General features: G+C 39.7%; 2 protein-coding genes across 3 annotated transcripts in view; one reads left to right on the top strand and one right to left on the bottom strand.

Moving 5' to 3' along the window:
- The window catches only part of mvb12ba (multivesicular body subunit 12Ba), a 31,663-nt gene extending 27,831 nt beyond the window's left edge, over positions 1-3,832 (bottom strand). The window contains exon 1 of the mRNA XM_005928992.3: positions 3,555-3,832. The gene's annotated coding sequence lies outside the window, so the exon portion shown is untranslated. The remainder of the gene's footprint in view (positions 1-3,554) is intronic.
- Positions 3,833-6,366: 2,534 nt separating this feature from the next.
- mapkap1 (MAPK associated protein 1) overlaps positions 6,367-14,590 on the top strand; it is a 21,617-nt gene continuing 13,393 nt past the window's right edge. The window contains exons 1-3 of one of the 2 annotated variants that reach the window (XM_042223522.1): positions 6,367-6,542; positions 8,215-8,693; positions 12,628-12,666. In XM_042223522.1, coding sequence (XP_042079456.1) covers positions 8,411-8,693; positions 12,628-12,666 — 322 coding nt within the window. In that variant the 5' untranslated portion in view covers positions 6,367-6,542; positions 8,215-8,410. The remainder of the gene's footprint in view (positions 6,543-8,214; positions 8,694-12,627; positions 12,667-14,590) is intronic. The other variant, XM_005928991.3, reaches the window with a different exon arrangement.

Below are 14,590 nucleotides of genomic sequence, written 5' to 3'. Positions count from 1 at the left end.
AAATGTGCGCTGCTTTTCGGTCTGGTTACTACCGTTTATGTCAGAACCGGTGCCATCATGGCACCGGACACCGGTACCCATCCCTACTGCTTGCTCATCCCATAGTAGCGACCCGATAGAAGACCTTGTCTGTTACTGACAGGAGTGCGATGGCCCTGTAGTTGTTACAGCTGCTGAGGTCACCCTTCTTGGGGTGGTTACTCCTCTTTTTCCATAGAGTTTCTAGACGAGTGTATATAGCAACTCCACTGGTGCTTCCAAATCTGCTTTCAGGGCCTCTGCTGGTATATCGCCAGGTTCAGCAGCCTTCCTGTTCTTCATTAGGGTGATGGACTTCCTGATCTCTTCTCTGGTTGGTCTGCTGCAGTTAATGGGGAGATATTCATTGGCTGGATTGATGTCTGGTGGATTTGGTGGTGCAGGTCTCTTCAGGAGATCCTCAAAGTGTTCAGACCATCTTTTCATCTGCTGCACTAGTCCTGTGATGGCCTTTCCCTCCTTGTCCTTGTTCTGGCTTGCTGTGCTTCCCACACAATTTCTTGCTTGTGTCGTAGAGCTGCTTCATGTTATCGTTGTATGCTGTCTGTTCAGTGTCAGCTTCTAAGTCCATTTATGTAGTTGTTCTTATCCATCCTAATTAGGGCTGCCACGATTAGTCGACTAGTCACGATTACGTCGACTATCAAAATCATCGACGACTAATTTAATAGTTGACGCATCGTTTGAAGCTTTGTAAGATCCTGAAAGATGCAGGAATAAGTAGTAGGATTTAAGAGTGTAATAACCAACTGAAACAGAAGATGGCAGCACTGCATGTACAAGGATGCCAGCTGCCGTTAAACCCCGAAGAAGAAGAAGCTGTGTCCCAGAATTCATAGCGCAGCCCTGCTCAGTTTTCAACAATGGCGGCAGCTAGTTAGTTTTAATATTACTCTTATTATTCTTTCTGGGTCACAAAATAAACGTTTAACATATTTTCAGGCAAGAAAGTAGCTGTGTAAACCTCAAATATCTGCTCAGTTTATCAGGACACCACATATTTTCAAAAGCGCTCCGACGTTTTCGGAGACGTCTGTTACCCACTAGCTCGATAGCTAGCCGGGGGCAAGGCTCACTAGAGCCCGTGAGAACAGCAGAGTCCCGGCAAATCGTTTTCAAACCCACCGCGTCTTTCGCTACTCAGGTTAAACACGTATAAAGTCACTTAGATAAGTTAAAAATGTTATTGTTTGGCTTTTTTCAGTATTTCATTTGTTCCTGAGTAAATCGGTTTGGCTGAGGTTAAAGTTTTTACACAGCTGAGTAAACGTCAAACAGACGGCTGATTATCAGAAGTGTGAGATGCTCGAGAATTTACTCCGGTGTCCTGTTATATTTTAGATAGCAAGGAGTTTATTAAACTCCACCGAAACAATCTGCAAATTTCATTACAATTTAATAAACTATCATCTTGTCTTTATTTTTAGTTAGCACATACCTTAAACACTTAAAGCTGTAAGCTAATAATAGTTATATAAGAGCATTTCTTTTTTTCAGATAAGTAGAGACTGTACTGGGGCTCATCTTAGATCATTTTAGTAATTGAGTATCTATTAATGCATCAAAAATCGAATAAGAAATACTTTTGTCTTATTAATGAGCAGTAATAAATATTCAAAAGACAAAAAACAGGTCTTTTAAAATGTTTAAATAGTTCACCTCCTTATAAGACCTTAAAAATCTCCAAAATATTGTATATAACCAGATGCGTATCTTAATGATCTTAAAGTATGGTATCACTGTATTAGAGCACTAACTTACAAGAGCAAAGATATACCAAATTGAATCAAAAACTGTGACCCCAAAACTGTGCTATGAACAGAACCACAGATTTTGTAAACTGTTCCATCCCCAGTAGATGTCAATAATAATAATTATAAATAGTAATTCAGTGTCTCTAAAGTTAGAAATATCCTGTCTCAGAGTGACGCTGAAAAACTAGTTCATGCATTTATTACTTCCAGGCTGGACTACTGCAATTCATTATTATCAGGACGTCCAAAAAAAACTTGCTGGAAAGCCTTCAGCTAATCCAAAACGCTGCAGCAAGAGTCCTGATAGGGACTAGAAAGAGAGAGCATATTTCTCTTGTTTTGGCTTCCCTTCATTGGCTTCCTGTTAAGTCCAGAATTGAATTCAAAATCCTGCTCCTCACATACAAGCTCTTAAATAATCAAGCCCCATCTTATCTTAATGACCTTGTAGTACCATATCACCCTATTAGAGCACTTCGCTCTCGCACTGCAGGCTTACTTGTTGTTCCTAGAGTATTTAAAAGTAGAATGGGAGGCAGAGCCTTCAGTTTTCAGGCCCCTCTTCTGTGGAACCAGCTTCCAGTTTGGATTCGGGAGACAGACGCCATCTCTACTTTTAAGATTAGGCTTAAAACTTTCCTTTTTGCTAAAGCATATAGTTAGGGCTGGACCAGGTGACCCTGAATCCTCTCTTAGTTATGCTGCGATAGACGTAGGCTGCCGGGGATTCCCATGATGCATTGAGTTTTTCCTTTCCAGTCACCTTTCTCACGCACTGTGTGTTAATCGACCTCTCTGCATTGAATCATATCTGTTATTAACCTCGGTCTCTCTTCCACAGCATGTCTTTATCCTGTCTTCCTTCTCTCACCCCAACCGGTTGCAGCAGATGGCCCCGCCCCTCCCTGAGCCTGGTTCTGCCAGAGGTTTCTTCCTGTTAAAAGGGAGTTTTTCCTTCCCACGGTCGCCAAAGTGCTTGCTCATAGGGGGTCATATGATTGTTGGGTTTTTCTCTGTATCTATGAAGCGCATTGAGGCGACTTTTGTTGTGATTTGGCGCTATATAAATAAAATTGAATTGAACTGAATTGTGTCCAACCAAACAACCCTCAGGACAATGGCTCAGAGTTTTAATGGCCCATGTACATTTTTATTGGCTTTTGGGAAAAAACTTCTATTGCCATATTTTTTAAATCTTGATGCAACTTATTTTACATAAGTCACAAAAAAAATCTGGGGTATAAACAAACAGCTTACGTTAAGGACATAAATTTGCTTTTTTTGGTCTCCAGTGAGCTCCTCTGCAAAGGACTGGATTTCTCTTCTACGTCCTAACACTCAAAATTCCAGTGGTGCAATGAGATAAAAAGATGTCACTCAAAAGTTCTCCTCATACAGGACAAGTTACGCATTGATTCGTAGGTTTAACACAAATTACTAACAACAGCCATAACTAAATTATTTATTGTGCGACAATAACTCGACTTCGTTTGTCAACTCTAACTGTGAAATAATAAATAAGCGATCAAGCTAACAAGCTAGTCGGGTAACATAGTGCATCTTCCACACGCCAGCTGCAACCGACCACAGACGTCAGCTATGGTTTTACTGGCCAGCCAACGGTCTGTTATCCCTTGGATCGTTTAAGCGCTTATATCACATACCTCAGTCAATTACACCACCAAAGGCAGCTTCACGTATCACATTCTTGGATTTGCAATAAATGATAATGTTAGCAATCTAACTGGGTTAACCACTTACCGAAACAGGCTAACAGTTGGATGTGAGAGGGTCCCGAAATTTTTTCCTCAGTGTTCTGTTTGGTTAGGTCGTTTCACAGCTTTGGAAAAGCTCGCATTGTTAGAAAATTGCCTTATTCATCAAACCAGTGCTAAACACAACCTATTCTGTGCATATCTGCACAACAGTTTTCCAGCTAGCGGTTTCAGGAAGATATCATTGTTCGAAAAGCGGAAAGAACTCGTTCGGATTCGGAGGAGTCGTCGCGGTCTTCTTCTTCTTCTTAATATTTATTGGTTGGCAAGTAGCGAAATTCTTCTTCTTCTTCCCCTGTTTTTTTGGCGGTTGGCAAATAACTTCTAGGTGCAATACCGCCACCTTTTAGATTGGAGTATAGCACAGAATCTACAGTACCGCCAATACATTTATTTTTTAAAATTCTCGTCTCCTTCAAAAATGTAAAAATATCAGCAAAAACTATATGCCCTGAGTCTCTTTGAAAGTCTCTTTGTTTCTTTTTGTAGTTTATTAGATTTTGGGAACATTTTTTTTAAATCTTTTGAAAGCCTTATTCTGTTGTTTAACTGCTAATGTACATTTTTGTGTCCACCATGCAACAAATCCCAAAAGGTTGATTCTTTTCATCTGGGCATAGTGTTTTCAAATCAGAAACCTTGGAATGTTATAGGTGACCGAGTTGATCATACAGACAATTGGTACACCCTGCACCCAGTAAACCATATACAGACTTGGTGTAGATTCCCCTGGTATGAGATGTGGTATGAGATCCAGTCAATAGCAGTTTCTTGTTCTAACTGCTTGAGACAATCTATCACCTTCTTCCTGTAACTACTTCCTGGGTCTCGTTTCAGGGGCTCATAAGTATTTTTGTCACTGAGCAGTGACAACATTTTCTCATGATAATCTTTCTGGTGCACAACCGTGCACCTACCCTTGTCTGCCAGATAATGTTATTGTCATTATAAGTGATGTGAGTGCCTTCCTCCCCTCCATGTTGATGTTGGATGCTGGTTGCTTAGCATTGCTGAAACAGGCTCAAATTTTCGTCTGTAGTCCAACTTACTTACCTGGATGATTGAGCATGTTATTATAGCTATTGTATTTTGATAACTGTTTAGGTATTCAGATAACTATTATTATTTTTTAGACACAGGAGAAGCTTCAATTAGTACACCCAGTTATGGAAAACAAAGTGGGGTAATTGCTGCAGTTTAGAACAGGTTTTTGTGTCCCAAGGAACCCAGGATGTTGTCCGGAGCATAGAGCCATAGAAGGTCTTCAGGAGTGGGCCCCTCAATCCAAAAGACCTGAGCCCCTGCAGCAGGTACAGCCTGTTCTGTCCTTTCTTGAGGTAGTCCAGTATCCATGTTGTGAGATGATGGTCCACTTCTGAATTCTCCAGTTTGTCCTTAAGGACTGTGGGAATAATAGTGTTAAAGGCACTGGAGAAATAAAAGAACATGATTCTCACAGTGCTCCCAGCAGTCTCCAGGTGAGAGAGGGAACGATGTAGGAGGAGAGTGACAGCATCATCCACTCCAATGCCAAGTTGGCAGGCAAACTGAAGTTGGTTCAGTGATGAGCTCACCAGGGGCTGAAGCTGAGCCAGGACCAACTGATCCAGGGTCTTCATCAGGTAGGATGTCAGAGCTACTGGCCTGTAGCCTTTGAAGTTCTTGGGACGTGGAGTCTTTAGCACTGGTACAACACAAGAGGTTTTTCCAGAGCTGTTGAACTCTCCCCAGCCTCAGGCTCAGTTCGAAGATGTGCTCCATCACCCCACACAGTTGATCTGCGCAGGACCTGACAATCCTTGAGGTGATGCTATCTGATGCAACACCAAAACCTCCGCCCCAGAGGGCGGACCCTGGGAGCACACCAACAGACACTCTCATGTAACGTGACAAATACACACATTATACAGCTTATACGGCATTCTCTTAAAATTATGCATGTATTAATAAATTAAGCACTTTATTTTCTTTAGCAGGCTTGACGAAATCGATAAATGTACTCACATCTCTTTAATGACTTTTTGGAAGAATTTAAACATACCTTCAATCATCCTTACACAAAGGAGGATGCAGCCAAATGCTTATTAAATTATTCCAGCAACAACACTGCTGAGCTGATGTAGCTGGGAAGGGTCTGATTAATACTATGGAAAAGCGACAGATGCAAATAATGGCATGTTTATATCGTGGCTCGTTGGAGCATTTCCTTGCGGCTTGTCCATCTCCACTAAATGCTGCCTGCAGTACTGTGCAGTTAACACTGTCCAATCGATTTCAGTGCAGAACAAAACGAAATGAACTCTTTCACCATAGGCTCCCCCAGCCTTTGAGCCAATTGTCCAATTACTTTTTGTGTCTTTAAAAAAAGGGGGGCACATTTTAAGGACCTGAATCTCCTGAACTCTTCATTCCAGTTTAAAAGTGGATACCCTCAGACGAAAGGTGAGATTCTACATATTATGTCCATGTCAATTATATAACAATAATTGGAATATGTTTCAGTAAACAGGTAAAAAAACACAGTTTCCAAATATATATGGACCTCATTTTAGGTCGAAGCACATAAAATGCCCTCCCTGACTGTCGGGTATATTTTTTACAATTATAATTATAACTAAATAATAATAATAATAATAATGTTAGACTTAATCAAATTAAGTTACATGATATTTTCATAAACAGTTATATTTTAATAAAAGCGTAATAAGGATAAAAATGTTGCAAAATATGTCGATGACTGAGGCTTTCTGTGAAAACGAAATCAGTCTTTTTTTTCTTTTATCACGAAGCAACGGAACCGGAAGTATAGCCGGGTTGGTTGTTAGGCAGAGCATACCAGGTTGAGTTGGTTTGTATTATGACTTTAATGTGGAACATTAGTCGTGATGAACAGAGTTTCTGACTCTATTATGATTATGCTTGTATAATATGGAGAATGGTGGATGTTTCTTTCCCTTGGTGGATACATCTAAAGGTAAGACGTCGTCTTAAACAAGGGAGGTGCAACCAAATGCTGGTCGCGTTAGCTTAAATGAGCTTGCAAGCTACTAGATTGAACCGCTTCTGGTGAAATATTTTTCCAATCCTGACACTAAAAATAAACCTTTTTGCCACTCTAAGCAGGCGGCCTGTGATTTTAAAAAAGTATTACTTTGAAGTCAGCCGGCTACGATGGTTAGCAAAAAAGACAATAGCTACATCACCTATCATTAAAAACAGCTACGATGAATCATTACGTGAGGTGCTTGTTGCAGGTATCAAACAGTATCACTTGGCATTACACGCCATAACACATTTCGCTTAAGAGAAGAAGACCCTTAAGCTGTCAGCAAGGACAAACCTGACAATACACTACAGCTTTTCATTAGTTGCAGTTAGCGTCGTCTAGAAGCTCTTTGCAATTACTGGATCTTCTAATGTAAGATTAGGCCCGCCGCATACAATTTGAACTATTCAAAACCTAACAATATTTTATTAATAGTCTGACGTTTGTTTACTAAAGTTACAAAAAATCTTGGTGCTCTGGTCCTGATCCTTTATTGGACGTGTTAACGTTGGTATCTCATTCAACCTAGTTTGAGTGTGGGGTTGTTTTGGCCTGGCTTACAGCTCTTATTTACATGTTGAAATTATCAACATCTTTATGTTCAGTGTTAATATCACGGACATTCAAACTTCAGTTTTTGTTTGTTGGTATCAAAGTTCAAACCCATTTAAAGAGATTATTAGCAAAATGACAATCTTTGTTTTAACTGTTGAGACTTTTAAAGCCTCTTCAGCCAAGCTGAGGCCTATACTGTGAAGTAGGAGTTGGGTAAACTATGTGTGTTCAGTATATTTAGGGTATCTCTCCATTGTCTGGATTCACATATCCTAAAATTGATGATCAGGATAACCGATCGCACAAAGCTGATTATCAAGTCACTGTGTTAACGAAGGGTCTCCCCTGTGCATTCACACGAAATGTGTGGCACTGGCAGACATCTGACCAATCACAAAATAGGCGTTTCAGGAATCTTGTGACTCTTCTTCCATAGAAAATTATCCCTCTGAGTGCTACCTATACTTTAGAGATGTTATCAAATTGCATTAAAATCTTTATCATAAAAATATACCAGTAAAATGCATCACTGTTTTTAAAAATGACGGGAAAACTCTTTACTTAATCTGGTGATTTGGCGCAAGCAATAATAATTTTAATTCTACTTAACAGTTTTATCACTGAGTGGGATTTTGCTGCCATTGATGATTTTTAAGGCAGCAGCTGCACATTAGAGCTCTACATCTTTAAAATAGATCCATTTAAACATTAAAGTTTACTGTCCCACATCAAACAGCTAGCTGTGTCCTCAACCTTTGATCGGGTGTAAAACAGCCTGTTTCAGTTTAAGTGTGTTGTTTTCAATAAAATGCATGCTCAAAAGAAATGTTTTGTCTCACTCCCATTCCTTCTTGTTGCATGTTGAAGCTCTACTTGGAACCTTGTTAAGATCCAACCATGCAAAATATGAAAAAAAAAAGTTAAAGTGGGCTTTGGGATGTGTGAATTGAGCTTATAGTTTTTAAATATATCAGTTTTAAAAGATTGAGCTGAAATCCTACTTCTAGACTGCAACATGTAATAACAATTTCTTTGCTCTCCTTAGGGACTACTTTGCCTACCTTGGACCTTAAAAAATAGTCATCAAAAGATGGAAAAGGTGACACCTCTCTTGTCATCAGTCAGAGCTGTAACACTCTCAAACAGAGACTGATAAGAAAAGAAAAGGAACCCTTTGGCATACAGGCAAGAGGGTGAGAAAATTTCCAAAGCAAAAAGACACACTTAGCCAAACAGAGGAAATGGCATTCTTGGACAATCCGGCCATTATCCTGGCTCACATCAGACAATCTCATGTGACCAGTGATGATACTGGAATGTGTGAAATGGTGCTAATAGATCAGGATGTTGATCTTGAGAAGTGCCAGCTTTCTCTGGTGCCTGGTAGCAGCTTTGGGTCAACTGGGTCAGGCCTCCTGAATGAGGGGGGCAGTAGTGTGACAGACAGTCATCCCTGTGACCTCTCTCAGTCTATGGACATCACCTCCAGCTGGGACTTTGGCATTCGTCGGCGCTCCAACACAGGTAAACTCATCTTCAGACTTTAGCTTGTTAGTTGGGCCAGCTTTCTGTCAGACCTCCCTCCTGTCATTATGGTGGGAGGCAGCCAGAAAGCCTGTTCTGCTGCTGTTTGAAGGGGTTTTGTGTGGCTAATCAGGGCCAGTGGTTTCACTGAGTTAAATTGTGTGCAGCGCATGTGAAAAGCTTGGGATTACACTGTGGTTCATTGTGCATTTAAGTAATTTATGTGATGTGATATATTGCATTAAATATGGTTATGGAGATGACCATATTTAAATGAATAATCATTGACTATGTGTCACCCAGCTTCCGTGTGCTCCAAAATCAAGTGCCTACTCTATATAAAACCAAATTTCTGCAAACATTTCCACCATGATGACAAAAAGTGAGGGAAACCCACTAATTCAGCAAATGTGGAATTCATTTTTACATTTTCAGTTTTCATATTGTTGTTCTTTGTTGGTGTTATTACCATTACTACTGTGGCTCCAGTGGATCATGGGCATGAATGTAATAGTAATTTGGCACTTTTAATAATGTCTTTAAACTTCATTTTTCAGGATGGAATGGTGATTCAGCATACGTTTTTAATGACTTACCTAAAGACTTGTAGCAAGTTTTACATTGTCATGGACTGAGAGGATGTTGACCAATAAAGAAGCTCAACTGAAATTTATAGCTGCCCACATGCCCAGGTCAAATGTGGAAAATATCGCTATGGTCAGACAAGACAAAGCTTGAACTATTTGGCTTGCAAGCAATTCAGCTCAATTTTATTTATGTAGCACCAGATCACAACAACAGTTGTCTCAAGGCGCTTAATATTGTAAGGTAAAGACCTTCCCAATAATAACTTAGAGTTTTAGGTCACACTACAATAACCTCAGTTTTTATGTGAATTTGGAAGCAGAAAATCAGGTCATCCAGGTCTTTATGTCTGTAAGAAATTCCTGCAGTTTAAATAATTTATGTATATTATCTGGCTTCATGGATAAATAAAGTTGGGTATCCCTGTGGAACTCCCTAGGTAACTTTAGTGTGTGAAGAAGACTCCATTTGCATTAACAAATTGGAGTCTGTTAGCTATGATTTAAGCCACTGCACTGCAGTACCTTTAATACCTACAGCACGCTCGAATTGCTGTAATATTATATTATGGTCAACAGTATGGAACGCTGCACTGAGGCCTAGGAGGACAAGCACAGAGATGAGTCCACTGTTTGTCCACATTTGTAACCTTCACTGAAGCTGTTTCTGGGTTACTGACCGCTTAAAGGCCTGTCTTACGTACTCAAGTCATAGAGAGAGGTTGATTATGTTTAAGCTTAAAGCATTAATTAATGGTAAATAATGCTTCTTTGCGTAGTCTTGTAGGAATGGGGTCTAAAAAGCACAATTTTGGCTGCAGTGCTGAAGAGAAACCTAGGGTGGTTCTTCTTCACTCAGTATAGAATAGTAAGATCTTCCAGCTTTACAGAGGGCTTTTTATAGAGCAAAAAACTAATCTTCCAGGCTAAAGGATGATCTTCTAAATGAGTGAGTTGCCATTTCCTCTCCAGCTTATGAGTTATGCTTTAAGGTGTGTATTTGAAAGTAAAAGGATGTGTGTTTTGAGGTGAAAAGATGAGGCTTTTAGACCCAAGAGCACTGTTCCAACAATACTTGTTTTTTTTTAAAAGTCATTAAAAATATAAACTGTACAATCAGTCCACAGTGGAAAAAGAACAGTCCATCCATTTGGACTGATCTATTTTCTGCTAGGTCTAGGCTACCCCTGCAACCAAGGCCTCCCTTTACCTGACCACCTCCTCTAACTCTTCTGGAAGGAGTATACCAAGACGCTGTGCCAAGCCAGCTAATCTCTGGGTCATACGTCTCCCTTGGGGCCAGACATGCTTTGGACACCTCCTCTCAGAGCCTTCCATGAGACCTGAATGCCTGAACAAGCTCAAGTGTCACCTTTCAATGTGGAAGAGCAGCGGCTCCACTGCAAGCCCCTCTCAAGTGGCCAAGCTCTTCAGTCTATATGAAGGCTGAAGCTCTGCTCTGCCATGATTCATGAACAAGATTGTGAGATATTTGAAGCCCTCCACTTGGGGTGGTAATTTATTCCTGTGCAAGAGTGGGCTGAGCAGGGAAAACATTACATAGGCTGCTTTTGTGCTTATGTTTGACTAATGGTGTATCATCGTATTGCTGTAATGCAAGAATATTCCACTATAATACTGCTACTCCTGGCATCTTGTGGCAATATATTCACACTGCGAATTACATGGCTGCCATCAATGACAATAGCTCATTGGAAAAAAATGACTAAGCTATCCTTAACTTTGTTTGCAGTAATAAATACTGCTGCCTCGAAACTGCTCTCACAGATGAAGTTCTTTCTTTTTTTTGTTTGTTTGTTTTTTTGACTCGATAGTCTCAGAAACACAATTGCAGTAAATTTCATTGAAATAGTGTGATATAATTTTGAGGCTATATTGCCTACCCGTAGTTTCACAAATTGTGTGTCCGGATATTTTGCCCTGTGTAAGAAGTTTGTTGTGTTGTCCTTATGTGGTTAGAATCACAGTAAAAATTGTGCTAATTTAATACAGGTCCTGTCTAAATGTGCTCTTTAGTGCTCCTGCTAGCCAGTATAAAAGCAATGTATATATAATTATATAATTTGAAAAGCCACAGCTAGTGTTGTGGTATAAGCTGAATAAAAAATAAATAAATAAATAAATAAATAGATAAATTTCATATCATGTGTGAAATTTAGTGTGCTACCAAGCACTGAGAAACTGATGGGACAACAATTCTTCCGAACCATGCTTAAGTTAATTTGTCCTTTTTTATATTTTGTTAATTATTCAAATGGATGAGTAACACAAAAAAACAACCCACTAAAAAAGTTTTCATTCTCAGTTTCAAAATTGCTGTATTTCTACTGTTGGAAATTACATTCAGCACTATAAACAAGACCAGAATTTAATAGAATAATTCACCATTTAGATTTGATTATCTTAAAGCACATGCTCTGTTTTTGCTTGCCATTTAATTACTGTTAAGCAATTAAATGGCAAGCACCCATCAGTATTTTACACTCTTAATGCAAAACGATGATGGTGCCCTCCTAACGTATAGAAAGCATCTCTACTTGTGCTTCCAAAACAACTTTGACCCAACAGAAAAAAGGGACTTCGGGGCTGGGGCTGTTCTGGTGAGTCCAGTAATGGGATGCAGGCAGTAGATCTTCTGCATCCCATGGGTGAATGGTTGGGCTTGTTGCTGAATGTCTTAGTTAATCTTAATGGGATATGGGATGAGGACCTCAGGAGTTTTGGAGGGTAGAATGACTCGAAATAATGCTGCGAAGGGTGCTTGGTCTCCAGTGTTGTCTATGCGGGGACATCAGAATCCAAAATTGTTAAAATAATCTATGTAATTAACTTTATTTGACAGTGGTATTCATTTTGTTGCTGATTGGCTCATCAGGGATATCCTCAGCTGAGACTATATGCCATGGAAAAAGACTATCTGGCTTAACAGACCTCTCTAACCCACGAGTCTTGTCACCCACCAGAATACAGACTTGGTTGTGTCATGTTCTTCTATTATCCCTATAATCGTAAAGTTTGGTGTTATAATCTAATCTAATCAGTCATCAATTGAGGGTGTTGGTGTACTATATTGTTTGTTTTGTAAAAATTGTCTATATTGAGGTTAAAGTGAGTTTGCAACTACTTTCAGAAATTTTATTTGGAAGGAAAAGTTGGTTTTGGTGAAAGAGGGAGTCCAAAGGTAGACATTGTCTCCTTTTGGCTCCCTTGACTTTTGTATTAGGTTTTGTAGAGTGACGGGGATGGTTTTGGGTTGTGGGTCGAAAGCTGCAATCCTCTGAGACTTTCAGCCTTGACACTGGATACTGACCTCTTGTGGCTCTCATCAGGACTTCACCAAGATAGCTGTTACAAACCAGTGGCTGCTGGTAAGACACGGATTAACAACCATGCAAGTTTTATTTTATGCTAGCCCTTTTTGAACTGCTATACTTTTTTGTGTACACGACTGTATTTAAAGGGTTGGTCATATTATTAAAAAGATTTACATGCCAGATAGTCAGTGTAGCTTCATGAAAACTGGTCTTTTTCTTTAAAGGCTCAATTAGTGGTACTCTATATGGACAAAAGAAGTGAGTCACATCTCTTAATTTTTTAATTCAGGGGTATAAAATTAAGCACCTAGTCATTCTGAAAGCCTTTGACCCATTTCTCTCAAAAATGTTTATTCTAAAGAGCTCACTTAATTGGTTCTCAACATGGTACTGATATACCACCCTTCCAACATTTATTACCACTATTATTGTGGACTGTTGAGCTGCCTTGGCTTACCTTGGACATAAATTGATCTCTACTGTACTAACAACAAAGGAGCTTGCCCTGCACTCATGTTAGACTACCACTCCTTGTTCTTACTACTCAGAAACAGACCACTTACAGAAAGGGACAAACTGTAACTAAGATGGTTACAGTCTGGCCAAAAGTGGCTGAGTCTACCCTTAAGTGCTGTTTTGCCCGTACTGATTAGAATCCGTATCATCACAAAGCTACCCAGGGTTCCCACACAGAAATAGAAGTATATCCCTCCTCAGTATAAAAAGTTGCATAGTCTGTCACAATATAGAACTTAATAGACGTATACCCAAATCAGAAAACTTTGAATAAAGTTTGGATAAAGGATGACGTTTGTCTCTTGCTGATAGACGTACCTTGCATTTAGATTTGGCGGCACTCTAGCCCACAGATGCAGGTACAAAAGAGCACTGCAAAGCAAAACTATACATGACAAATTGATAATGCCCTCCTATAACACAATCACCTACGGAGCCCGTGGCAAAGAATATGTGCAATAACTGATCACGTGAGCACAGACAGTTCCCGTATTGTCCATAATGGTTCACTCCCTGATGTATTAAACCATTTCTATGCCAATTTTGACAGAGTCAATACAGAGACTCCCATCAAAACCCTGCCACCACCAGATGGCCATGTACCTCTGCCCTCTGAGGTCAGGTCCTCCCTAAACAGAGAGAATTAACACAAAGCTGCTGGCCCTGACGGTATACCAGAACCCGTGATCAGAGCATGTGGCAGTAAGCTGGCTGAGGTGTTTATTAACATCTTTAACTTGTCCTCAAATGCTTACAAGTCAATGAAGGTTAGAAGGGTGGTGGATCAGTTCTCCAGCTAGTCCAGTCTTGGGAAAGATCCTGAATCCCCAAGTTGTCCCCGATGCAGTCATCAGAGTGCGACTGTTAGAAAGTTAAACATTTGTAGATATAAAGGTGTTTGTTTGTTTGTTTTTTTTATTTTTTTTATTTAACCTCTGTTTAACTAGGAAGATCCCATTTTGATTAAAAACCCTTGAAACCTTTCAAGGGAGACCTGGCCAAGATGGGCAGCAGCAAGTATCACGCAGTTACAAAAATGACACAATTAAACACACACAACAACAACAAAACACACATACACAAAAATGCAAATGAAATTTAATTAAAATGACAAGCAATCTAATTGAAACAGTTGCATGTTATGGATTAAAAACACTTAATGACAATAATTTTGTCATTTTCCAGTCATTCTGCAGCTCGTTCCAAGCCAAGGGTGCTAAATGGACAAAAGCTCTTTTGCCAAGTTCAGTTTGTGCAAATGGAACAGAAAGCAACAAGTAATCTTATGGACGAAGAGAATAACGACCTGCATGTTTCATTGCAAGGAGGGAACATGTATATAGAAGGCAGCAATCCAGTTATTGCTTTACATCTAAAGCTATATCAATAAGAGTTAAAGGTTCTATCAATGTGTGAGAGACTTGTGGTAAAAAGCTCAGAGTAAAAACGTGCTATAGAAGTA

This window comes from Haplochromis burtoni, unplaced genomic scaffold (assembly GCF_018398535.1).
Source record: "Haplochromis burtoni strain Fernald_Lab_line unplaced genomic scaffold, NCSU_Asbu1 Contig_113, whole genome shotgun sequence".
Lineage (NCBI taxonomy): Eukaryota > Metazoa > Chordata > Actinopteri > Cichliformes > Cichlidae > Haplochromis > Haplochromis burtoni.
Note: the sequence above shows the minus strand (reverse complement) of the source record. Positions and strands in the feature narration are given on the sequence as shown.